At 40.3% G+C, this 27,324-nt stretch overlaps 1 protein-coding gene across 8 annotated transcripts in view; it reads right to left on the reverse strand.

The window, feature by feature from the left end:
* The window catches only part of FARP1 (FERM, ARH/RhoGEF and pleckstrin domain protein 1), a 216,115-nt gene that overhangs the window by 42,043 nt on the left and 146,748 nt on the right, over positions 1 to 27,324 (reverse strand). For 6 of the 8 annotated variants that reach the window (XM_068928599.1, XM_068928581.1, XM_009689920.2 and 3 more), the window contains 10 exons: positions 25,888 to 25,930; positions 24,601 to 24,679; positions 20,985 to 21,082; positions 16,106 to 16,220; positions 14,751 to 14,898; positions 11,805 to 11,900; positions 11,110 to 11,273; positions 9,141 to 9,209; positions 8,329 to 8,404; positions 5,815 to 6,055 (listed from right to left, as the gene is read on the reverse strand). In XM_068928599.1, coding sequence (XP_068784700.1) covers positions 5,815 to 6,055; positions 8,329 to 8,404; positions 9,141 to 9,209; positions 11,110 to 11,273; positions 11,805 to 11,900; positions 14,751 to 14,898; positions 16,106 to 16,220; positions 20,985 to 21,082; positions 24,601 to 24,679; positions 25,888 to 25,930 — 1,129 coding nt within the window. The remainder of the gene's footprint in view (positions 1 to 5,814; positions 6,056 to 8,328; positions 8,405 to 9,140; positions 9,210 to 11,109; positions 11,274 to 11,804; positions 11,901 to 14,750; positions 14,899 to 16,105; positions 16,221 to 20,984; positions 21,083 to 24,600; positions 24,680 to 25,887; positions 25,931 to 27,324) is intronic. The other 2 variants (XM_068928609.1, XM_068928602.1) reach the window with 1 other exon arrangement.

The raw sequence follows: 27,324 nt of genomic DNA on the forward strand, positions 1-27,324 counted from the left end.
AATAAGGCTAGACATTTTTAAATACTTCCCATTCTTCCTTCCTTTGTTTCCCCATCCCTGAACACTCCAAGAAAGAAATTCCTCTTTGACTAAGGAGACTTTGCATTTGTCTGCGTTTGTCAAGGGGCAGAGGAGGACAAATTTTAAAGCACCTCTTCTTAGTGAAGAAAAGGAGGAACAATAAACAGGTTTTACATCTGTCTACCCATTTTCCACTTGACTTTCTCTGGTCACCACCAAGTAATTGCATGCACAGATAGAGATGCCAGACAGGAACATCTGGCATGAATCCTACTGCTTCAGAATGAATACAGCTGCTTCAACTAATAAAAGCTGCTCCACAAACATTTGCACAAACAGAAACCAGGCACACAAACATTCACGGAAAAAAGAGTCCTGAAGCAGTCTGGTCTAATGATGTTAGCCACATATAGTGAACTAATTCACAAAGCACTTTTTTTCACCCTTCACTGGTTTCTGATGATTATGTTCAGTACTGATGATGCTGCTCCAATGAGAAAACTCTGTCTAATTTTGCATGCCCTTTGATATTGAAGTAAACTGGTGGATTGATATAATTTTTCAGCTTATGAACACGCAGCTCTCATTCTGGTTCTATTTATAACTGATCCCAGGTCCATATAGCTCACCTAAGGTACATGCAAATACTACAAATCTAAATATTTTCAATTACACGTTGACATTTTTCCTACATAGAAATTTCTCTTACAGTTTTTCTTTGATATAATTTATATTTAGTGTGCACTACAATGGTTAATGGGATGGTGTATGTTAGGCAGGTGCGCTGCCTAAGAACAGGCGCCCTGGGACAACAGCAACATTAGGCACAAATCATCTCGAGAGAACACCCCTCTCTGTCATGCACAAGGAATACATATTTGCTAGAGGACATGGACTAGTTTAAACCTGAAATGGTACAGCCTAGGCTATTCAGTTATCAGTTATTCAAAACTCCATGCCTGCAATATCCTATCCTGGCCTCCTGCGTCAATTCACCATTACAGTTTCCTTCATCTTGCCAAATTTATTCCAAAATTTTATAGCCCAGGTCACTCAGGAAAACCAGATTCTAGGAATGGCTGATACGATATGAAATTACAGAACAAAATCCCAATCGTACATAGTATATTTGAGCTGCTGGTTAGCTAGAGAAAGCTTAAAACTGTTTGACACGACTTTTCTTATTCACTCACTGTAGCAGATGACTGAACATGCTCAAGGACTTGGAACAGCAAAGAAGGAACTGGAGTGCCTTCCATCCATGGATGAAATTGCTAATTATACCTGCACATTGTTTTGGCTAATTACACCTAATCGCAACTGTAATTATTTTTGCTAATTACATCTGTACGTTATATTTTCTCCAAGCATGTGGATACAATTGGTTCAGCGCAGTAATAAGCAGTCTGGGCAGTCCAGAAGTGGTTTCCCGTAAGTCCTCTGCAGGACAGGAGGTGGGTTGCTCCAGGACTACTCACTCAGAGTAGACAGAGCTGCTAAATCTTGCTGGGATTCAGTTCCCTTATTTGTAGCAACTGCCTAAGGATATGTTTGCATTTCAAGAGAATGGGACTTAAAAGTTAATTCTAGTGAATAAAAAGAAACCATACACAACCATCAGTACCCAAAATCTACTGAAATTGGTGGGAAGAACAAAATCTTTTACCAGGTCTGTAACACCTCTGCTAGAGTTGACATATATGTATGGTTAGACCAGGGCCATTAACTGGGGTATGCAGATTAATCAATGTCTGCAATGATTAACTTAAACTGACAGGCTCCTTTTCTCATGTGTGTTTTGTGAGCTAGAATAATGAGCTAGAATAACAAGAACCCCTCTTTCTCATCTGCAGTCTTGCCCCAAAGGTTTCCATCCTTCCCTCCAAGGTCTTTCTGCATTTCTCCCACATAAAAAAATTCACAAATTAATTCTGAGGGACCTGATCCTATGTGAAAATGTCAATTTAAAACTGATCTCGCTACCATTTCTAGCAAGCCCCCAGATACGAACTGCATGTCTAGTGGAGGAATATGGCCCACAGACAGCTTTTAATTAAATGCTAGTCTAATGATATTAAGCTGAACTTCAGTGGCATAAGAGTGCTGCACAATGATTCATCCTAAATCAAATGACTTCCTATGTAACTTACAAACATAATTTCTTCAAACTGGAAGAATTCAACCTGTGTTAAAACTACAAACACTTAATATTCAAAATTGGAAAAGTGCAGGATGACAGCGAATAGTTGGAGAAAAATCCTCATTTTCCATTTTTTGAGGATAATATTCAAAAGGAAAACAAAGAAGCTGTTGAGACACTATTAACAGCTAAGCTAACTCCAACTACCAGCAGGTCTGCTCTTGTAAAATAATAAATTCATTATCTTTGTAGGTGTGTGAGAGAAGAAAAGCAGGCCAGGAAAACCTTCGCATTGAAAGGATGCAAAATGGTAAACACTACTTACAAATTTCCTATTCGCTTAAAACCAAAAAATTATGAAATCTGATCACTTTTCGTAAGCAGCAGAAACAAGATTGTAAATCCTTTTGTTGAAAATCCATTACTTAAGCTCTAGTTCTACTAGCTAACAAAGCAATTAATGCAAGTGTCCAGATTGCTATTACTTTATTGTATAATATAACCACTGGTATTTTTGCTAGGCAGTCAGCAAAAAAACCCCACGAGACTCATGCACACATTCCCCATGCTCACAGTATCTGCTAATGCAGGCTTCAACTACCTATATTTCATCTTAAATATTCAGAAGTTCAAGGCAATTAATTTACAGCTATTCTAAACCCAAAACACAAATCATCATCTTTTAGAATAATATATGAGCAAGCTTTTCCTTCATTATCCATCTCCCTGTTTCTAGATTCATGTTCTTAACTACAGGAACATAGGATAGTGTTCCCTGTCACCAAAATATCACTGTCAAAAGAGATGCCTTGATTCCTGTTTAATGATGAGGTATCTAATCTTTAAGGAAAGTCAACACACTGAAGGAGGTGATCAGATTAAAACTTATATTTACACAAAGATAATATTTTACTGCAAAAATGTAAAGTATATAACAAAACATGCCTAAACTACTATAGGTATCTTTTTAAATATCCTTCACTCAGATTAAACTCTGTTAAAATGTGCATAGACCAAGGCATTAGAAAAACTAAAAAGACTTCTTGTCTTCTTATTTTTGTAAAAATGACCTTGAAAATTTTATATTGTCTAGATTTACAAAGTCCTGTAACTGGTTCATCAATATTCATGTGGGTGGATTCCTCATTACTGCATGATTCAGGTCACCACAAGTGACCTGCTGTTCAGTCAACACTGCTGTTCACTGCTTAAAATTCTCAATTTTAGTTCTCTTTCCCCACAAGAAAAACATATAAAAGTAAGGCCAGTGGTAAAGAGCACATCTTGTCTCCCAGCTGTAATTACTGCAGGACATTTTCCATACAGGAGACCTTTCCTCTGGATTTTCTTAATCAACTTGGAGAAACTAGAATCAGATTTTATTAGGATACAGCCTTAATTCCCAATACTTTTAGACTGTGAAAATGAGATTTTCATAGAATTATTCTCTCTGTCTTTCTGTACACGTGCCAAAATCCTGTTACTCAATGTATAGTACTCAAGACAATCAGCCTGGATGAGAGTTAGCTACACAGTTCTTTGTCCCCATCTGGGGATGAAAAATGTATGAGGTGGCACTATTAAAAAGAATAGCCTATGACAGACTAATTAGATCCTGTACAGATAAAGATTTTTCATGAACAAAAGAGAGAAAAAAAATCAGCTACTATCTCCAAAACCCCCACCAAAAATCACCCACAACAGAACTTTGATATCTCTGTGAATAATACCACCGAACAAAAGAGGAGAAAAAAGGCAAACCAACTCTCTTGCATTTAATCTCTATAGCACACTGAAAAAGGATAGAAAGGATTGCCTTGCAAATCATACCCATACCACTCTTAATTAGAATGGTTTCAATCTAAGTTCTTTTTTTTTACATGAATTGTATCTTTCATCTTGTCATCCTCCTTGGCTGAGCAGGAATTTGGAGTTTCAAAATCTCCCGTACCAAACTGGTCTGCTGAACCTGCATAAGAAGCCAATGCTATCATTTTTTCTGTATAAATGCCTAATTTGTATCCTCAAGTTAGATTATAAAATGGATTATGAAGATGAGCAGATTAAACACATTCTTGCTATGAAAAGATTTGCCCACTGTTCAAGGTTTCGGCAAGCCTTGATCAAGCTGCCTGCATTTGCTGTTAAGTTTTTCCCTAACTTTGTTGAGGCACTCATGAGCGGCTCTCCTTGTACGGGAGAGAAAAAAATTGTCCTAGACTCACACAAAAGAGCACAATGTACCTAGTTCATTCTGTTTCGTTTTGTCAAAATAACCAGTCAAGTGTCATAGAAGCTACAGTACCTACCTAAAATACGACTTAATACAAAAAACAGTTGAGTGTATAAAGTCCTACCTAACAACAATGTACTACAAATGTAACTAAATCAGTAATGATTTTCCCTTCCTTCTGCCTTTCAGAGGAAATATATTACTGTTAAGCTTCACTGAGACTCATCCTGATTATTGTATTCTAGCACCCCTTTCTTCTGGCTGATCAGTAGGATGATAACATTTGAAAAAGCCCATGCTCTGAGTTTTTACAGACCAGCCACTTTTCACCAGCCTCAGAAAATGCAATTGCTCTAATGAATAGTCATAGTATCCACTGGTCTCACACTCCCTGGTCCCTAGCAGCTGAAGACCTGCACACCATCTTCATCACTGAGGCCAACAGACACATCCTCCTCTACCTCCTCCTCAAGCTGAAGGCTTCCAAAGGAGTACTTATTTCTAGGCATGGGAGAAGAACTCAGCACGATGGGATTTCCAAACACCAGAGGGTGAGTGAAAGGGTTAATGATTTCCGAGTCGGAATCGCTAGATTCTGTCCCACTGCTGGTGGAGCCCTCCATCATTTGGATTGCAGCCATGTGATCCATCGTGCCACTGGCATGCAACGACTGCATGACTGGGCTCTGCTTTGACTGTCCCCCAACTGGCATACCGTTGGCCATCGTTTTGCCTTCTGGAGAAGCCATCTTAGCCATTCCACCTCCTTTACAGTGTCTCTCTGACCTGTACTCCTGCCCAGGGGTTGAGGATATCTGGCTCAGGATAAACGGGTCTGTCCCTGACTTATTGCAAAGATTTGGGATTTTCTGAACACGAGGCTGTTGAGAACCTGGAGAATATCTGCCATAATCATGGCAGCTACTGGCATGGCTGTCCTCCTCCCCAGTCCTTGCCCTGCAGTCATGCCCATTTTCTGAGACATAACCCTGAGAGCCAGTTCTACTCCGGCTCATGTTAGGACTTGACCCTTTGCTACTGGGAGGCAATGGAGTGGCCAGTGGACTACGGCTCCCTGGCTCTCTAAACAGTTCGTCAACCAGTGAGCTGTGCCTTGGCATCCTGGGGCTTCCTCCAACGTAGAAGGAGAGATTAGCTGCATTATCATCAAGGTACTCTTCAGAGAGATACTGGGAAGACTTTATGGAGGCTGAGGAATCCCTATATCTAGTTCTATTACGATTTTCATCTCTACAGTGAATATAGGCACCACTGGTCAAATCACCCTCATAATTGTCATTTGTTTGGGAATATGACCGGGTTATTTGTCCTCTGAGCAGATCATACTCGCTATCTACATCACTGCAGTCAATGAAAGGAATGGAGGTGCTGCTGCCATGAGCAGCCCTGGAAGCTGGACCTGTGCTTGGTTGCTGTGACTGAGGTCTGTTCTGCTGCATCCTGTCCTTAGCAGCCTCCTCTTCTTCCTCCGCTGTTGACACCACTGCTCCATCCACCTTTCTGCTTTCCTTTGGACTCTTCTTCAAGGAAGGGCTCCTGAGCTGTCCAGTGTCTTCTGTTGAAGCTTTCAACTCCTTCTCTTGTCGGCATCTCTGCACTGCTGCAGCATCATTGTCGTCTCCAAAGGCAAAGCTAGAGCTCTGGAAAGATAAAGGAGGGAAGGCAAGGGGGAGAGAAAAGGGGAGGGAGGGGTGAGAGAGGAGCAGGGTGGAAGGGAAGGGAGCCAGAGGGAAAAGGCTATGTGTAATTACGCACCAGCACTTTGCACTGCATCTTGCAGCAACATAGGAATCTATTGAAACCAGAGGTAGTAACCCAAGCTTCAAAATGAATTAAGAGAAAAAAAAAAGTCTCTAATCTTGAAGAACAGAAAATGGGCAAAAATACGTAAGCTAAGCAAAAGGAAGGTAAGGGAGACAGAATGCAGTGATATATAAAAAGGGGTATTTGAGATGGTTCCATGCTCTAAGGCTGCCTTCAACACTGAACATCAACCTGTTTGCATTACTCTTGAGAAGCTGGAAGGACAAGAAAGATAAACACATGAGATAAATTCTGCACAGCCTACTTGCACACACTAAAAAAGCCCAAGGGCCCTGCATGGGCTTCAGAACGGCCCAGCGTTCAACCACTGGAGTGCACCTGCCTCTCAGTCTTCGCTGGCCTTTCAGCAGACAGGAATGCCAGCAACTGCCTGGCAGCTTTATTCTATCTACCTAAGCTTGTCTTGGCAGTTATAAAATGCTAAAAGTTATCTGAAATGGGCTGAATTTGTAGCAGAATTCTCTGAATTTCTTGGATTTGCAGGAATGAGAGAGCTGGAGAACATCTAAAGGAAGCAATACAGGGAAGGTGAAAGTGCTGGCAGTGTTCTCAAATACATTATCTTGGTAGCTTGCACCTGCCAGTTAAGCTCTACATAGTGTAAGGTTACATGATTAAAGGCTCATCGCCACAAACATAAAGGAGGACAGAGGAATGGTGACTGGCAGAGGAACCCGCAATAACCCAATCAGAAAAACAGAGCCCCTGACCCAGCTCCTCCCAGGGCTGTTCCAGTCAAGCCATCAGCCCATGGTGTGAAACCCATAATGATGAGTCAACGGGAAAGGTCAGCAACTGGAGAGACCGGAGCGCATGTGTATTGTATGGGTGTGTATGTCAGTGTGTAATCACTAGTGAACACCAAGCCAGACTAATTGGTGAGCAGGATTGGCTTAGGAGACAAGTATGGGAACAGCCATAAGCCTAGGCCAGATACTGGAAACACCAGAGGGGTCTGAGACTTGGCTACTGGAGTGGACAGGAGGTCCAAGCCAGCTACTAGCCAGATCACTTTGCATGTGCATGTCTCAATATGCAAGGCAAGTAGGAAACCACGGAATCCAGGGACCAGTTACTGGGTAGACTAGATATCTAAGACTAGCTACTGGAAGCATCCACTCTGTGTGTGTGTGTGTGTGTGTGTGTGTGTGTGTGTGCGTGTGTGTGTGTGTGTGTGATGTAGATCTGAGTACCAGCAACTGGGCTCCAGCTTCCAGCAACTTGAGGGACCTGAAGATTCAGGGGCCAGCTACTGGATAGCCTGAGTGTCTAAGCCAGCTACTGGAGGGATCCACATTGTGCATATGTATATATATTTTCTGCTAATGGATTTTCATCCTGATTAGCCAGAGAATGGAACAGGATAAGGCCATTGGTACTGTCTGAGTTTGCATGGGTGCTGTGTTTTCTGTGTTGATCTGTGCGGCCAGCCATGTGTATATGCATATATGCATTGTATATGTGTGTGTGCCCATGCATGCACCTGCCGGGCATATGTGCTCAGCCTTCCTACTTGCTGACCTGAGAACACGGAGTCACAGCAGCCTCGCCTGCATCAGGCTACTGGATGCAGCAAATCCTAACAGCTAACGGCTATTAATATATGACAAAAACATTTTACATTTGGCATCTACCAAAGATAATGGCTTAAAAGTTCACAGCTGCAATTATTCTAAGGAAATATTCCTCCATTCTCGTTAACACAACAAAATACCTTGTCAGGGCAACAGAGACTCATCTGCTGAGGAAAAGAAGAAAACTTTTTCTCAGATGCAATCATCAGCAACAACCTGGGACCCCAACATTAAGACTGTGGATTGCAATTTTTTGGATGGTCATTAGTTTGGCACAGACAAGCTCACTGTCTGTGCTTGTCTTGTCATCTGGAAGCAACTCTTTTCTGCAGCGGAAATGAACCTGCTCCACTTGCAGAAGCTAAAACTTATATTTGGGGCTCCTGAGCTCCCAGTTAAATGGAAAGTGAGCAGAAAAACCTGTGCTCCTGGATTTTCAAAACACCAATCAGTGGAGGGTAATCTAACAAGAAATGCTTAAAAGACATCATCCAGGGTTTCATCACATCACTGACTTGTTTTGGCACCTCTGAATGCTGTTCTGAAGGCTGTGCAGTCAGACTCCTGATGGAATGAATCTTGCTGTGTTTCCTGAAGAAAAAAAGAAAATCACAGTAAGAAGCCATCTCAGGCTTTTCATCAACAGGCAGCATGAGAAATGTCTCCTTGAAAAACCAAAGCTCTGAGCAGCAGCTTTCATAGAAGTTTCTCCCTGAAACAGATTAACATTCCTCCATTTTTGTAAAATCTAAATGTACTACACGTTGCAAATATGCCGTTGTAAGAAAAGGGAAGGGCACTGAAGCAGTATGTGAGTCATAAGCATAAACTGTTGTCAGGGTCTTTTGTACATTTCGGCTATGACTTTCCGTTGACCACGAGCAAGATGAGTTTGACAAGCTGGAAGCCTTCCCTGGAGATCTCTCCCTTGAGGTTGGTTATGACTACTTCTGTTACTTCCCTTTTACTCTCAGGTGAACATGTTTACTTAAAAAGGATTCACATTCATTTCTGTTCACAGAGATTAACCACATCCAACTGGAGAGGGTGCAAGTCAATACGGGAGGAAGTTACCCGCAACGATAGGGTGCTCGCTGCTGAAAAACACATTGAAGACTATTGATTTTAAGTAAAATATAGGTCACACCAACTTCTGCCAAAACATTCAGGACAAAGGGGATATTATATTAGTGATGAACTGCCAAACCAGCAAAAACAGGATTTTTACTTAGACTTGGGCCAAGCTCTTAGAATATAACTGAGACGGGAAAAGACCACTCTTCTTTGATTAAAACATATTAGAATAGCTCATTTAGCTTTCTCTCACCTTTCAAACTGTACTTTTTTGTGTCCTCCTTCTTTAACATAGTCAAGGACTTGCTTCTGAGTCCGGCCACTAGAACAAAACCACAGTTAAGCCATCAATCTGAAAACATGAACCTGTCACATTTAAGACAATATACCACCCGGTCATCATAGACCAGTGTGTGGTCTGCAACTCTTTATGGGTCCCTGCAGGGTAGACTAACTTTGCTTCATTCATAGGCTATGTCCTATGAAGTCACAGCAACCAGAAAAACCTTTCTCACTATCAGCAGCAACTCATGCAGCATCTAAAGGAAGTGAACCTTGTCAGAAACCCAGATTTTTGTCTTTTTGCATGTCGCTTGCCTCTTTCTTGCTACGGAGGTACGTTTTCATGCCATTTCAGAACCATCTGAATTCAACTGTGAGCCCTTTACAGGGGACTATGCCATAACAGAAGGAAAAACTGGGGGGTAAAATGTTCCTCTCGTGAACAAAAAGCATTCCTGAATCCTTCTAAGAGTCAAATACCAGCCTTACCCAGTTTCACTAAACCCTGCAACTAAGGGGAAAATAGCTAAAATGCATTTCATGACTCAGTTGCTAATATTCAAGACACCAACTAAAGGTACATACATTTTTCTGCAGAGATTTTGGCTGGAGATCACTCTCTCCCCTCCTGCTATAGGCCATGTAAAGGTAGCCAGAAAGCCCATCACTTCCTATTGTGCAAATATATAAACTCCAAAGGGAACTGAGAGCAGTAAAGCAAACCCACATGTCAAGAATGTTCAACAGAAAACAAAATCCTTCCCACTCATTATAGGCTTTTGCCTAACAATTACTGCAAGGCCTGGAAAAAGTTACCAAATTAGTCAACACAGATCACAGTGAACATGGGATGGAGTCAAAACCCGCTCTCCAAAACAGAAGATGAGTTGAATGCACTATATTTTTCTATTTACTCTAGCAGTAACTTAACAATTTATGCTACAGTTTAGCCAAAACATAGGTCCTTCCATATTAACCAAATTACTTTGCAGGCAGGAAACAGAAAGCTAGAAGACATTTAGGATGGCTAGACCTACTATGTACTTGTATAAGACTACTAGAGCTTTTGATTTTGCATATAATCCAAGAAGATTCAGGCTTTGGAAAATCTGAACCAATACACACTGTAAAACCACTTGAACTCTGAATGCTGCGATATGTCAGCACTACTGTGTTTATTAAGGCCTACTCTAAACTAAATTGCGTTTGTATATCAAGAACTGTACTTGGAGTAGAGACATTACTTCAGCAAAGAGCATTTCTGGCTGTTCAGCTTATATCAGCTTCCCAAACAAAATAAACTGCATGAATAAAAGGACTTTTTTTCCCTCCTGGCATATGCAACACGGTATCTAAGATAGGGCTTCTGTTAAGGTAACAAAAAAGAACCCTACCCAACTATTAAAACCTTGCTACAGCTCCGATAATTTTACAGGAAGACTTGGTTCAAGCATACGCAGTCATCTCACACAAATCCCTTTGCAGGCATGAAGGTCTCAGCATAAAGAGAAGACATTGCTTTTAGTTGCACAGGAATGGGTTTACCACAGGGCCACACAATGAAAATGCAAATCTCTACTCTGGCGCAGAGAAAAGACCTCTCCCTAAACACAGGGGAGCCAGAGAGTGCCAGAGAGTTGCTAGCTAGCACTGCTTAGCACACAGGTGGATTTTGTTATCCGAAAACAGCTGGAACCAATATACCGCATATCCTACCTCCAGAAAGCTACTTTGCAGTGGCTATCACAAAATGAATGCAGGCTTTTCCCCCACTACCTTCTTTGCACTATTCTGGTTGAGAAGATGCAATGGAAAACATAAAGGAGCAAACTGCAGCTTTGAAGAGCGGAACTGAAAGCAACAGCTTTAATTCTAGCTCATTATAGATATGACTTTGAAATGGTAGGCAACAAGGGTGGAAAGAGGAAAGCAGATCTCACCTGAACCTAAATGATGAACCTCTAGAAAAAAGAACAGGCTTAGGCTTTGGTTTAGGCTCCTCAAAAAGCCTAAAAAAGGCATGATGTTCCACACAGATCTTCCAGAAAGATTTGCAAAAATCTCGACTGGCCATAAGGAACTCCAGGGTGTCCTGGAATGAACTCTGAAAGTTAAAAAAGCATTTGCAACGTGAACAAGCAAGCAACACATATTACAGAGATGCACCGATAAAGTAGATGCTATGCTACAAAAAATGCTTTCTCCTGATTCATTGGCTTCCAGGCTGAGCAGACCCTACCCTTCCTCCTTTGAGATGTCACTGATCTGCCAGGCAATGTTTGAGCTATGGCTCAAACTTCCTTCCACTGACAAGCATGACAGAGATAAACCAGAGATATTAACATATTAAAGAGGCTTAACATTTTGAGGTAGTTCGCACACTACAGCTTAAGAACCCTGATTTAGTACCAGGAAAGCAGCAGAAAGAAGACTCTGTGACGTTCAGTTTACATCCCTGTCACTAGGATTGCTCACCTGAGCTGCCAATTTGATATGTACATTAACATATCAACTGTGAACCTAAGTAATAAATTAAAAAAAATCTTCTTGAGATGATAAAAATATACATTTTATCTGTGAGTAGAAATTTACCAAATAACCTCTCAATATTCATCAATTTCTAACAAGGACTTACATTCGCATCAGGCCGTAGCTTGATAAGAAAACGTTTCCTCTTGAAGCTCAGTTTTCGAACCTTAGCCCAGTTGAAGGCATTGATCTTGGTGTGACCCTACAGAGGACAAAGCCAGAAGACTTTAAGCATTGCAGATCTGAATGGAGAAATCTAAACCATTACAGAAAGCTAGCAATATGTTAACTATCTATTCCCTTCACTTGCCATTATGAGACTTCTTATGATTCTCCGCTCTGATATGGCAAATACTGATGGACATTCTTAACCACAAGCATCTGGAGGTGTAACTAAAGGCAGGTATTTACAGCTAAACTGTTCATGTTTATGGGACTAGGTGCACTGAGTTGATGTGAAGGTATCCAACCCAGTACCACTGCACAGAACAGGGAGGCCCAGCTTCTGCCAGATGATGTTACCTTGTTCCAATATGCAGGCAAAAAAGTTTAGTTTCCTTACATGGTGCAGAAACTTCCAAGGAAGCATGACATGCAGCTGGGCACGCTAAGCTCCCAGGCTTCCTATACAGCCAACAGAGACAGAGCAGTATCTCCAAAGGAGGACTCAGATTTTCAGTGGTCTAAGTCACCTCCCAGAGGTACCTTCTTCTCTGTCCACCACCTACAGTGAACACAGAGAATCCAGACAACCAACATGGTCACCCCACTTTGATGGGATAGATTACTTTCCTCTCTACCTGTCTACGGAGCAAAAACCACCCCTTTAAATATCACTTAGCTGAAAAAAATTGCAACCGGAAATACTGACCTTTCACAAGGAGCAACAGAAGGAACAGGAAACTAAATAAATTACTTGATAATATTTACTTGAAGAGTCAAAAACCTCTTTTCAATAAAATTTAGAAGCAAATAATAAGCCTGAGAGCAATTCTCTCAGAAACGCCATGTGACTCCCAGCCACTGCATCGTTTAGCCCTCTGCCCCCCAGAAGTCTAATTCTTAATCTGTTGGAATTTGAGGAATTTTTCTAAAAGATTAGTTACACCAGTTTGTTCAATAAAGAGTTCAATACATACATGCCCACAGCATAGCACAGACATTTCAAAGATCAGTGACTACAGGATTGCTAAACACACAAATGCATATTGACTTGGGCTTCGTCACTAGACAGACGCAGGAGTAGTGACAGTGTGAAGTCAGCCTGCTGTCTAAGAATTTCATAATTAACTTCCCTTAGAATATTCAGCAGCACCACCACCAGTTTCTAAATAAATGGCAGGCTTTTAAAAAGTCAGTATGGGTAATGCTTATGCTACTTGTGAGCAAACTTATTTTCCTTGATGTCATGCTTACAAGACTTTTAAAGTTCAGTTTCTCTCAGTTATACCCACAACAAAAAGATGAACTTACGGCTCCTGTCCTATGACAATAAACCCCTAAGCCTACTACTAGACTCCAATTGCTGGAGTCAAACCAGCAGGTCAGAGCCAGATGAGAGGGATCCCTTCACAGCGTTTAGCCTTGGAGCTTGAGCCAGCAAGCTTTTTTCCAAGCTTTTTTGCAAGTCCTCCAAAAAGCTGCGCAAATATATTAGGACTGTGAACAAGAGGAGATGACTGAGTTGTAGAGCTAAAGCTCTACAAACTGGGGCTTGGGCTCTCAACTGGCAGCTACATCTTTCTGGAGGCGTCCCAGCTGTCTGCTGGGACTCAGTGAGGCCCATGCTGTTTTGTGTGGGTATCTGCTTTCAGCTATAAGGCAAAGTCTTAATTTATAAATTTTGATACTTATTAAATCAGCTGATGAAAATAGTGTGGGGGGGAGCTCGGGAAGGGTCTACACATACAATTATTTGAGACGTGCACTTCTAACTATGTACTGATGTTCTCATGCTTCAAGTTGTGTTTCATTTTTAATGTTTTACTAACAAGACATTTGGCTGCTTGGGGTTTTTCTTTTTTCCTTTTTTTTTTTTTTTTAACTTATACCTCAGAGCATTGAGGCGAGATGGATTTCTGAGTTTCTTTTTTAATTGTTGTTTTTTTTTAATAAAGGATTGGAAGTAGTTTTTAAGGCTGGAAACATTCATCATCATATTTTAAATGAAGTTAAACAATTTAAATAGTTATTTTTGATAATGGTAACAACAGAAGTAATACAGAACAGTTTGCTTACTGTTTTTAATATAGTGAGGAAACTGGCATTTTGGATGCTAGCAGACAAGTTCATCTGAAAAGAAACAAGCTTACACCAGCTGACTGTCCGGATCTCTACAACTGTTAAAGAGCCTAATTCGTTACTTAGCTATGGAGAATGAGAGAACAAGAATTCAATGAACTTGCTAATGATGTTTCATGACATTTATTAGGCTGATTGTGGTGGGGGAAAGAGAGGAAAGAGATCTAAGGAACAGAGATTATGCATTTCTTTATGTTTCTTTATGGAAGGAACAAAGATTCATGGGTTCAGCAAGGGTTGAATGACAGCTAGCAGTCCCTCCTTGTTTCCCACTTGCCCCTTGGCTGGGAGATAATATTCAAGGCTGGCTAACAAAATTGTAAAACCTTTGACAAAGTAACACTATGGTGAGTTTGCATTCACGTCTTGCATCTTTCTTCATGTACTCCAACTTCTGTGCTTCACACTCATTTAGGAAGCACCGTGTCTGTAAGTGACATGCCTGCCCCTATATGTCGGGGGTGGCAGCATGACCAGCTTGCAGATTGTGAGCTGTGGATCAGTTTGCATCTTCAACAGTACATTGTGGCTGGAGATGGAGCTCCAGCCTGTGTGTGCAAATAAGGTAAGCATCCCTGGAAGTGAACGGTCTCATGTAACTACAAAAGGTTTAAGGTCGCTGTTGGCTTGTTAGAAAAAAATTGGAAGTTCCTGAATTTTCCCAGCTAAATTCTCAAAGACATAGTTGAGGTCTTGAAATTCTTACTGTTGTGGATATTTTTATGCCAGCCATTATCTGAGTAGCTCTAACCTGAAACACCAGAATGCCTGTGTTGGCAACAGCCAGGTTGATTTTTGTCCCTTCCCTGTCCTTGGCTGGATGCAAGCGTATTCCATACATCTCCAGCCGACGGGCAATCTCCAAAAGCTGGAAGTCAGACTCTGCTGGTGTCTGTCCCCTAGAAAATTAAAACAGAGAAAAAGACACAAATTCTTCAGACCTTTTAACAGAGATCAACAGATCCTCTAAAGAACAAAGAGACAAATAGTCACAGAGACTAAAACCTGTCAGTAGTACCATATTTGCATGGTTGTTCCACAGCCCTAAATTTATATGAGCTAGAAAAACATCTTCATCTTAGTGTAAACCAATACCAAAGAATCCACAGATTTTACAGTCTACTAGAAATTTTGATCATTCCAATTCTGAGACACCTTAAACAATTACATCTTGAAGCATTAACTTTAACAGAGGTCACTCACTCTATATATATATTTACCATTGGAACAACATACAATATTGCTTAGCAAATTCATAAAAGTTTATAACAATGTTGTTCATTGTAAAAATGAATATGATTTAAAAAAAATAAAACAGAAGACATGGCAGCCTTAATACAAATGCTGTGAATCCATAAGCACTAAATTCCTCTTGACTAAATTATGCAAAAGTTCAGATTATTACTGCTGTAAAACTCCCAATCACTCATCTCCTACTCCAGTTAGTTCAAAATGAAACTGTTCAGGTCTTAAAGTGTTCTCAAAAGCAGAAATATACCTTTCTATGCCTTAATTCTTTTAGCCACCTTCTATTACTAGTCTCTTCTCCAGGACTTAGGACACCAAGTCACCAATTTGCAACATCATCTTGAATCCTATTCCCCAAATCCTTAATTCTGCAAGCATTCTATGCTTCCCCTAAAACTATCATTAAAACTCTTCTTCACCTATCTCTAAATACAGTATGGAAAGGTGAAAATGCATCATTCCCTGTCTTTGAAATCAAAGAGTCTACTGTCACAACGGTCTGACTGATCAGAGTCATCATCTGCAATCATATCTGCATGCACAAAATCAGCAGTGAAACATTTTGTATGAAATAGACTGTAAAATAATTGCACGCTTGAATGAATATCGAAATCAATTGCTCTTTATGAATATCGAAATCAATTGCTCTTTAAACATCTTGTTATGATGATGGGAGAAAGACAGCAGTAACCTTCAGGAAACTCATAGGCTTGAATTTTTTTTTTTTTTTTTTAAAGTAGTAACCTTTGAGAAACTCAGAGGCCTGAATCTCTTCTGTACTTATAATCCAGCATGTATGCACAGTTAGAACTACACTGAAGGAAAACAGGACTAATAATAAGGAAAAAAAAGTCTTACATGTGATTACGGTGAAATTCCATGATTTTGTCTTCTAGTGCTTCTTGTTGAGGTATATACTTGTTCTTCGCTAAGTGTTCACGATCTATGGTTTCATCAAAATCCCCTATCTCAGCTATGGAGAATTAAAAAAAAAAAAAGTCTATTAAAATAGTGAATTAAATCTGCATTATTTAGGCAACCCAAAAGGTGCAGAAAGAGGGCAGAGAAGCAAACACGGTTTGCTGTAAGGTGTGCCATGGTTTCGTGACTCAAACTCCCCTTATTATATCTTCCACACATTCCTCCCTTCTCATCTATACAAGTATCTGACATGTGAAAAGCAGCCCAAGGATTCCTCCTGTCCACCACAACCAAATGAGTAGCTGTCAGATGTCAGCTGAGCAAATGCAGCCATCACAGTGCTGGCTTGACCTGTGTGCAGGCATAAGGGGGGTGACCGGGAGAAGGATGGTACTACTTCAGCAGAACCCACTGATCTCTCTCACACCCATGGTGGTGCTCAGCTGTACTTTCTCCAAAACAGACAAGCACAAGCTTCTTCCCCAGGCCCAAGCCCCACACTGTAATCTCCTGGGGAAAATCGGAAGAGAGATGGTTGTGTTTTGTTTGTTTCAACATGCGCCTGTCTTCCACCTCAAGGGGTTACGAAACATTTGTCTTCCTCTAATTTTGCAGCAATTTGAGACACATTCTGTCTCCCTCCTCCTCAAAGTTGCTCCCATCTGCTGCAGTTATTCAATAGTATGTGTGCAACAGTATGTGACACTCACCTTCCATTTTCCAGCCCATTCAGTGAGATTTCCTTTTGGGGGGTTGGGCAATCTATGTGTGGGTACCACATTACTATCTTCTCGCCTAGTTCTCTCAGAATGCCTCTGAAAATCTTACTATTAGTTATTAAAGAGAACAACATACCATCCTCTACCTGCAGACCTGCTGGAACAACAGGAACAATACTACAACAAAGGCTGCTACCCTAATAACCTAAGTGAAACTAAAATGTAGCTCCCTCAAATTAAATTTAGGCTACAGTCAGACACATTGCTTTGCAGTTGACCCAGGATGTTACGGACCCAGGCTCAGATCCCGGCCTCATGCTCACCTGAGGGAACCACCACCCCAGCTCTGCACATATAAATGGTCCCTTAATCCAATTCTGTCCAACATGAGCTGATTTAGAAAAAAGAAAGGTTTAAATTGATGTTTAAGACACTGCAGGTGATTTTTGACAGAATTTTGTCTGGGAGCAGATATATCTGCAAACGAGGAAGAGGAGATCAACAACCTCGCATAGGCAAGGAAGATTAGGAACACGAGCACCTATGAAAGACCCTTCAACCCAGATTGGTTGCAGCCACATGACTACTTTTAATACTTAGGAGGTCAGAGAGATCACGGGCGGAAAAAGAGTTGATAATCGAAATTGTCTGATTCCCACTCCCTTCCTCATCCCATCTGCTCTGAATCATTCCTTGTGATATGTGACTACAGACTTTCTTGTTAAGGAATATTTGAGAACCCTCCTTGGTAGAAAGGTCCCTTTCGTCCCCATCTCAGAAATAGCTCCATCATTCCAATCTTACTTGCCCTTAGTGTCACAAATCTTCGGGGTCCATTTTTAATCTTAACTCAAATAAAAGATTATTTTCCATCTTAATGAAGCCAGAAGCCTGCTAAGTTTGCACTGCCTCTAATGACGTAAGTTGGGCCTCGACTCTTTAAAACGTGTATCCTGCCTTGTATATCCCTGTATACAGATGTACTTAAATCCCCTTCTGTAGGGCTTCTTTCAGAGTCAAGAGTACAGAAGACTCTTCCTTCCCCACCACATGATTTCTATAATGATCTCTGCATCTGTCAACTGCAAATCCTTTATCAAGATTGTTCTCTTGGATTTTAAATTACTTCTGAATTTGTTCTCTCTGACCCCTGTACTTAACAGCTTTTCCTTCTTCCCTCTCTAACCCTCCTTCTTCATCTTAAATTCCTTTCTAATAGCACTCCCTCTAGAAAGAGGAGGAGTTATATTTTGAATACTGTTACAGTCTCATATAACTCTTCTTTAAAATCTTCTCATGTGTTTTAGCCAAAGACTGACTTCATTGATACTCTCTTTTCTCCTGTCCTGCAGGTGCCTCATACCACTCTCTGTATTCTGTCTGCATTAGTACTTCTGGTATGTCTAATGCTTTATATTTCAGCTTTTTTTCATTTTATCAGTCCATCTTCTTACTTCACACATTCACCTTCCACATCATTCAGTGTATCAAAGTAATCTCACACTTTTAACACTTTCCACAATGTTTAAAAGGTATTTTGATGTAGATTCCTTCATATATACAATCCATTCGGTCATATGCATGCTAATTTAACAGAAACTTATTTGCTGTCACACTATAATTTTATTTAAATAACAGTCTATAACATCAGCATAAGCTTGCATCCATAATATAAAGGCTTCTGGAATCAGATATTCCTCCTGGAAACTGCTGGTAGGCACAGTGCTGATAAGACACAATACCTAACCTCTTGCCTTCTCAGTCTTTCCACTTTGATATCATTACTATTACCAGCTGTCAAGTTTTATTTTTATTGCAGACAGATGTGTAGTATTTTTAGCTATTGAATAATAAGCCAAAGATAAAATAAATACAGAAGAGAGCCATGTGGGTAAGAGACAGCTATATACTTCTATCAGAGCCAATTTTCACAGAAAAATCTTTACAAGACACAAGATGGATACGTAAATTAGACAATTGCAAAGGTCTAGCAGAGGTTTCCAGCAAACATAGTTACACAAAAAAGGGGGAGGAGACAAAATCATAAACATCACAAAAAGCGCAGCTTGCAGTCAGGGGAGGATGAGGGAAGCAGCACTGCAGGTGTACAACAAGGTACAAAACGCTCTGTCTAAAATTGCAGTTTAGATTCTGTGAATGCTGTCTTCTGTCTGAATGATTAATCTCTTACCTCCCTCCTTCTGCTAAGACGGAAAAACTCAGTTTTTCAGTACAGAACCATCTTCCCTTACCCTCCATAAGGTGAATACTATTTGATTCCTAAAATCACTACTCCAATCGCTCTGGACCTCAAGTCTACAAATGGGCAAAAGGGGACAAAAAACTAAAACCAGTTCAAAACCATCACGATCATTTCCCTTATTTGAGGACAATTACTTATGCACAGCGTAACATATCTCAGAACATAAGGTGGTGATTTGCCGTTTTTCTGGACATTAAAATTAAATTAGACATGCTGTAGCCCAGATGTGGAGAGAAAGCCTGCCTGCACAGGTGTCCAAGGGGGAATGGTCAGGTGTATAATGGAAGAATTTTGAAAAACACGGAGTTAAATTTGAGTTTGACTGTGAGGAGGAAAAGGGGGAAAAAGGAGGGAAGGAGAAAAAAGGGGAAGCTCATAAAGATGAATGGACATCCTGGCATTTTATCCTCTTATGCTGTTGCTTTAGGAAGACGAGCTAGTAGTTGCCCACAGAGCAGTTCAGACACCAGGGCTGTAGATGGCTCAATGAAGAATTTAATGGAGTAATCAGTAAGAGATAAGAAAGACATGAACTAGGATCTAAGTAGAAGGGATAAGGAAAATACTACATACAGAATTATAAAGCTCAAGAGAGAATGATCATGAAATAATATGTCAAATGAAGACACACAAGCATTAGGGTATGTTCTCCCCAACATTTCTTTGCACAGACACTTAGTAGGAAGCCATAGGATACTCGATTTCCCCAAACTATCATGGAGATGAAAAGTCAGAAAGGAGACATATAGTTGGTGTGCTGAACACAGTAACAGGAAAAAACTAAAAGACACAACAAGCAAACTAGCCAAAGATTTTCTTTTTTTAGTCTGTGCTGCAAAAATATTCCGCTTTAGAAGGATATGAGGAATACAGAATTTCACAGAGGATGCTGTACAACTTCTTATTGCTCCTCCGTAACACTGGTCAATGATGACCCCGCCAAATAGAAAACCATACAATATCTGCCTTTCCTTTCCAACAATGATTGACAAGAAGCTATCCTAACGCCTAAAGAGACTCTCACAAAGGATCATGAGAATTGTCTATTGATCACTAAGGTATTTCTGAACATCTTTGCTGACAGCAATCTCCACCAAACAGCACTTCAGTGGAAAAATGCAATAATGCATTGTACAATGGCCATTCAAAACAATGATCGATTATGACCAGATATTTCCATCAAGGCTTATACATACTGCTAAGTGTTTCTTCCTACTGTTATTCTCAATAGAAGTAACCATAATCTCTTGAAATGGAAAGCCTATATTGCCTTTCAAGTGATTCGGAAGATAAAAGAAGCTTCGATATGATGAAAAAAGTTAATGTATGGTTCTACTGAACAGTTTTAACATGCATTCTTTCAGATAAAAAACGAGCTTAAAATCTATTGTTTCTTTCTTCCCTACCAGTTTCCTCTCAGGGCTTTGATTTAGTCTGGCATTCTAAGCATGTTTATTTACTACATTCTCTAGACAGCATACAGATCTCCAGGAATTTGAACGCTCTGATGACATGATACAATGTTAAATATAAATAATAAAACAGAAAATCAGAAAAAGAATTCAACCTGTTTGTAGCCGCCTGCAAAATTTGCTTTTTAAAGGAGCCTTGTCAGAATGTCAGAGGCAGTGCTTTAAAAATGCAAATCCAGTGTCCAGGAGCTTTTTATCTGAAATAATAAGTTACCTGTACTTTAATGCCATTAAAAAGAAATGCAATAAATTGCTCATGTGGCTTGACCCTCTTTCTCCAGCAGCTACTAACAGATAACCCAGTGAAGCATGTCCAGCCAATCATCCTGTTTCTCCTCCTGAAAAGGAGAAAGGGAACTTACACTGTACAATGTGTGAGACTAAGAGGGCAGTGCTGGTATCATTACACGTTAGCCTTCCCTGTGCCAGATCCTGCTTCACTTGCAATGCAAATAGGTACCTGCAAAATAAAAGTGAACAAAGAGTTATACACAGCACGAGGGAAGGAAGGGAAAGTATTTCAACACTGACTCAGTTTTTGCCAACAGGTTCCTTTTACTCTTTGGAATCTAGCGAAATGATCCGATTTTTGTAAGCTCAGAGGCAAAATAAAACATAATAGATACTGTATCACAACCTTTAGGGTCTTACATAGCAGCTGCTTTGCAAAACCAAGATATCCCTTTTTTTCTCTCTCCTTCTCTCTCTTTTAAACAGAGCAATGAGATCTGGAAGGGATATGACAGTGGAAGCAATGTGACAGTGATTATGCACTCAGCAACCGCACAACAAGCAGCACTAGATAATGGAGCTTGTTGTAACTATGAAGAAATGCCAGAAAAAACAGTGATTAGGAGTTATCACTTGGTCCTCGTAGAAAGCAAGCAGAACTTTAAACTTCCACCTTGGCAATCACCTGGAAATGAGGAAGAAGATCCTGACTGAACATCTCAAGCTAGCTCTGATACTTCTGTGGTCCCACCACCTATGTCACTGGTGCATCAACCGTTTTTAACATATTCATTTCCAAACCTTCTCAGTCATGTAGGGCAGTTCTACACAGACAGTTTATAGACAAGAAACAGAAGTGCAGAGACACCACAGGTCCACAACATTATTTCGGCATCTAAGTTTCTACTAGCTTCAACAGGAATCAAAACTGCTTAGTCCCACTCAGCGTTAAATTCTTAAGAGCAGCTTTCCTAGAAATAAATGTAGCTGTAGGAGAAACGTAACCTGAATTGGTTAGACATATTAACAAGTCCTCCAATGACTGCAGTTCCTCTGTGAGGAAGCCTGTTTTCTGTAAACACATAACTTGATCAGACCCCATCTTCTGGGATCTCCAGCTTTATACTACAAAAGACAATGAAGCACCATGGGTTGGACACATGAAATGGATCCACGGAGCAAATCAAGTCGAGCATGTTGGGTTTGATCTGGTTATAAACATTTGCCCAGTCCTTGGCGTGCAACATACCTTGGACAAGGCAGTTTCAGTGGTACATGTTCCACAGCGGTACTGCTGTTACACAGCTGAACCACAGTAGTTCATGAAGAGCTGCAAGGTTGACAGGTTTTTCACGTCTTTGAAATACAGTGAGCAGGCCAACTGCAAATACTTCATTACTGCACCTTGGGAGATTTTAACCATGCAACATTAACGCTGCGTTTGTATGACATGTTTTTGTCTATTTGTGTCTATCAGCAACAGAAAGAGGTGCTACAGTGTTCAGGGATTACAGACTTATAGCTGTGTAGGACAGCAGCACATCATATCAAACTGACCATTATTTCAGAGAATAACTCATTCCTTCATATTAAAAATGATGGTCCAAAGGCATTACAAAAGGCATTGCATATATTACATATGATATAAAAAGGACAGAGTAAAGGACTTAAAAGAGAGTAATAGGAGCATATACTATGGGAAAGGTACACACCACAAGAGCTTCCTTTATGCAGTCACAGGGTTTATATATCACATCTTAATGTTATTAGCAGAGCGCTCCTTTACAAAAGCTAAACCACTGTGAACAACTGTAATTTTTAATTTCTCTTGTAGCTGTGAGCCACGTGACAATGGGGATGGCCGCATCTTGGAAGTCGCTAGCACCATCATTGAATTTACCAGATAAAAACTGCCTTCTTTCTATTGAGTCAGCTGTTCTCATCTGATTTCAATATGAAGATATTCCCAATCAGAGGTTTATTCTAAATAACATAGATGGGATTTTCTCATGAGAAAAGTTCACCTATAGCATACTCTTCTCAGAAGAAAAGACACTAATACCTCTACCAGAAGTACAGAAACTTGGATCTTTATCATGCTGATATGAAAGCAAGCACACAAATCATGTTAGTTTGATTTGACTTCTACAAATTATGTGGATAACCCTGCTGAGGAGTCTGAAAACCAGCACACATTGCACATGAAATAATATAGCAGATCTAAATAAACATTCTTTTCAGACTTGCACAGTGTCTTCTCTTTCTCTCTCTTTTCTAGAAATGAGGAGATATGCTGAGAGAGAGAGAGACAGACATCTCTGCCTAGTCATACAGAATCCACCCTAGCAGGAGAGTAAAGCACCAAAATGATGTCTTCGTTTTCTCTCCAAGTGATGAAGCTGTTCCCTGTGGATACGCTTTCATATCCCACGGACTGCTGTGTACATACACATACAAGGTCCCTAGTGTACACATTTAAAAAGCTAACCAGAAAAGGATAAGATCATTAAGATTTAAAGAGATGTCTCCAGGTGTAAAAAGAGATCACTAAAATCAATTTACAGTGCCTGTACTAAGTAACTGATATGCAGAATATCTACTCAGAAATAGAAAATCTTCATTAGTAGCATAACATTACAACTTTTCATTCAGACCTTTATTATTCTTCCTTAGCCTTTCAAGTAAATATTCATTCTTCCTACATCAAGGCCAGCAGGGGATATCAATCATTTTTTTCCATTCCATTGCTGTATTACCAAAATAAAACAAGACAGAGATAAATGCAGAACACATTTTTGCAGAACACCATGAAGGCTGACTTGTTCCTTGTAAAGCACATTCTATAGATACAAGAGCTCTTTGCAAAAGAGGACTGCATCCTGTGGGAGGATTAAAAGTAAAAACTAATAGTGAAAATACTGAATCAGAACAGAAAAAATTGCGTTACAAAAGATAAAGACTGTAGATCAGAAGAAGAGTTGAAAAGTTTCAGCAAAGAAATACTGCAATGAAATCGAATGTTTTGGATTGAAAAAGGACCTGCTAGTGAGCACGTATCTTAACAGGTCTGTCATATACATGTTAACTCATATGGAAATATGACTCTTCTATCTGTGCCTATGCAGTGAGAAATTTAGAGTTTAAATCAAGTTTGTAAAGAGCACTGAAAATAAACACACCTTTAAGGTACTCTTTCTGCATACATGTACACTCTTCTCTACTTCTTTCTTACTTTTAATTTTCAGTCAAACATTTCCATTTCTCCATCTCAGAAGCTACTCTCCCACCCCACAAACCTTTGGCATTTGTGTTGGCTCTGTGAACAGAAGCTGGGGCAACTCAGGCAAAACAATTCTCTCCCAAAGGTGGGTGCAGAGCTGCAAGTGTCCCTCTGCACAGAGAGGTCTCTAGGGCACCAACTCATGACTCAGTCCAGGTCCCGTCCAACACTATTGCCAAAGGGGCTTGGAGGACTCTGAATTGTCTTCTCTTGAGGAGAGAAAAGCTCTCCCAGGACCCCAAACCCAAGAAGGCAAAGGACTCCTGCCCTCTGCAGAACCTTTTAGCATAGCGTGCAACACAGTCTTATGTTCCCATTTTTCAGGTGCATTCAAAGGTGGTGCAAATAGCATCAAGGTAGTACTGAGAAGGAGCCATCAACTGTCACCCAGTCACCTCAAATCCTATGTTCTTTGTTCTGTCCACTAGACATTAAAAAAAAAAAAATTCAGTTACACAACTACTAACCTTGTCAGTTCTTCCTGCAGCTGAGCATGGTCAGGTGGGAAGAATTTTACCACAAATTTTACAACAACGTGCTTTGGTCCTAGGGGAAATGTCAAAGAAAAATAGTGACACATTTGTAAAATGCTTGATGAATTTTGTTATACAGAATAATGCACAATGGATGATTTGTGGAATATGCAATGCATGGATATAGGCTAACCTCCATCCTGGGTTAGTATTTTTGATGTTCTTCAGGTTACTTAAAAATGACACGATAAATTTATGCACAATAGAAGAGAACAATAACTTGGTGGAGGGATACTCTGCCAAAACCAAGCCTGTTTTTAGTTACTGCACCAGCTGATCCACTAAAATGCATTACCTGTGTCTATCATCCTTGTTTCTCAACAGGACAGTACTAAAATACATTGTTTTTCAAGTCCACTAGGAAATTATTATTTCCGTTTTAATAGCGGCATATTTGTTCAGAACTCTTACAAACATGACCCGTGACAAAAGGAGCAATGTACCTCTCTCTTGTCAGAGGGAGAGTTTCCACAGAATCCACTCATACTAATATGACTGGTTAATATCTGGTCATGTGCTCTGGAGAGGTGCCCATGGAAACATAAACTTCATGGCATATGTCAATAAACGAAGTACTTTGCTGACATTTGATAAAGCAATAAAATCATCAAAACCCTTCCTGTCCACTTCTCCTCCTCCCAAGGCTGCTAGGTATTCACAACGTCCTTTCCTCTCCAGCCACCCTCCTTGACATTCCCTGACTTCTTTAACCCAACTATTTTCTCCTCTTGGTCTAAGACACTTCCAGATTCTGTGGCAATGTCCCAGGCAGCTGTAACATATTAGCTAGCTTTTTCCCATTAATCATTTCTTTCAGCTTTTTTTCCTCCCATCCTGATTACTGCCACCTTTCAGCACTGCATGCTGCTTTTGTGGCATGCTTTTTTCTCTACAAAAGTGCTCCTTCCATTGGTACCACTGCCTCAGTTCCACACGTCTAGTGACTGACTACACCTTCCAAAATCTGCTACTGGTTCAAACCCTTCAATATAGAAGGCAAAACCAGATGTGATCAATGTCTATGTGCTCTGTAGAACTGTTGCTGAGACATAATTTGACAGCACACACAGTACATCTTTTAAGGACAGAACCAAGAAAAAAAAAAACCTAAGCAAAATTCACTAAAGAAAATTGAGAGGATAATGCTACCAATTGACAGAGCCCTCATTTATTCAACCATTCTCAGACCGATACAAAGAATGACAGCAAGGAAGTACTTACTTCTAATCTGTTTCATTACAGGCTTCAAAAGATCGAGCCACACCTAAAAACAAAAGAAGGTGGTGTTATCGTCTCTGAGCAAACTAACACTTGTTTTTCATTGCACCACTTGGTTACTCATTTACTTGTTTAATTTCTCCAGTATGGTCATTATCCTTAATCAGCTATCACTGTGGCACAGCTTTTGAAACAGTAAAAATTCAGAGAACTGGGAAAATAGCATTCACCAAGAAAGAGATTTTCCCCTTATTTGTCTCAGATACTAGCAATCACACCAAGTTTGGCCAGTAAGCATTCATTTTGCAGAAAGGAAACTCAAACAAGAAATAACAAAAGAGACCCCTCTGCGCTGCCATTGTGGTGTTTGGGAGTAATATGCTGATGCCTCCATCAGGCCTGAGCCAGCCCCAGTCTAACCAAACAGCAGCAATGCAAATAAAAGAGTATCACCTGAATTAACGTACAGAAATGCAAGTGAAAGGACAGACATCAGCCTTTGAGTTGGGAATGCTGAGCAAATAGAGAAACTAGGAGAACATAACAGCCTCCTGGTTTTGGGGTCACCACAGCAGTCCCCTAGTGAGGCCCAGACATGAACATGGAGATCCCTGCCTTGGCCCCAGGGAGATAAAGGATTCTCGCCATCAATACCTGGAGAAGGGATGTTCTCGCAGGTCAAGAGCATGACCCAGTTCAAAGCATGGGGGAGAGAAAGCTTACTCTCCAGCAGCTTACTCTCTTTTCTATAAATCTGGGAAGCCCAGGCCTAGGCTCTCCTAATTGCACACAGTGTAATTTCTGTAAAAGCTTTATTTTTCTGTTTTTTAACAAGCCATTTTTAAGAAAATTGTGTGGGTCTTTCATTCAGTTTTCAGAAGAGGAGCAATGGATGGAAATACTGTGACCAGAGCCTACGGCCCCACTCGGTAGTCTCAGCCAGAAGAGCCCCGACAAATAGTCTATCCTCCTCACATAGCTTACAGAAAGCTGAGGGGAAAATCACAGAGAAGATAAAAGCCAAACAACTTATGGGGATTGGAGAAGTGTGACAGCTCACACTCTTCAGCTTACAACTACACCCAAGATTTGTATTTTGTTATCTCACTGAATTGCATGGAGCCTCCCTTGGAGACATTTAGAATTTGTGGAGGAACACCCCACAACCTTCATGAAGGATAAACCATTAGAAAACAAACTAACCACATCTTCCTCTGGGGGGAAAAATATACATCCAAAGGAATACACCTTTGACCTTAAAAATTTTAGATTATGCAGAGACTGAAACACACTCAAAATAATCATTCTACAAAATCACCTGAGAAGTCAGACAGAAGCAGGCATGTTTTTCTTTTATAACTGTTCTAGTGCTGTTCGCTGTTTTCATAGTTACTATACCAGTGAGGTACCTTAATAGCGCTTCCAATTAGCAAAGACCTT

Source organism: Struthio camelus, chromosome 1, assembly GCF_040807025.1.
Source record: "Struthio camelus isolate bStrCam1 chromosome 1, bStrCam1.hap1, whole genome shotgun sequence".
In the NCBI taxonomy this organism is placed as follows: domain Eukaryota; kingdom Metazoa; phylum Chordata; class Aves; order Struthioniformes; family Struthionidae; genus Struthio; species Struthio camelus.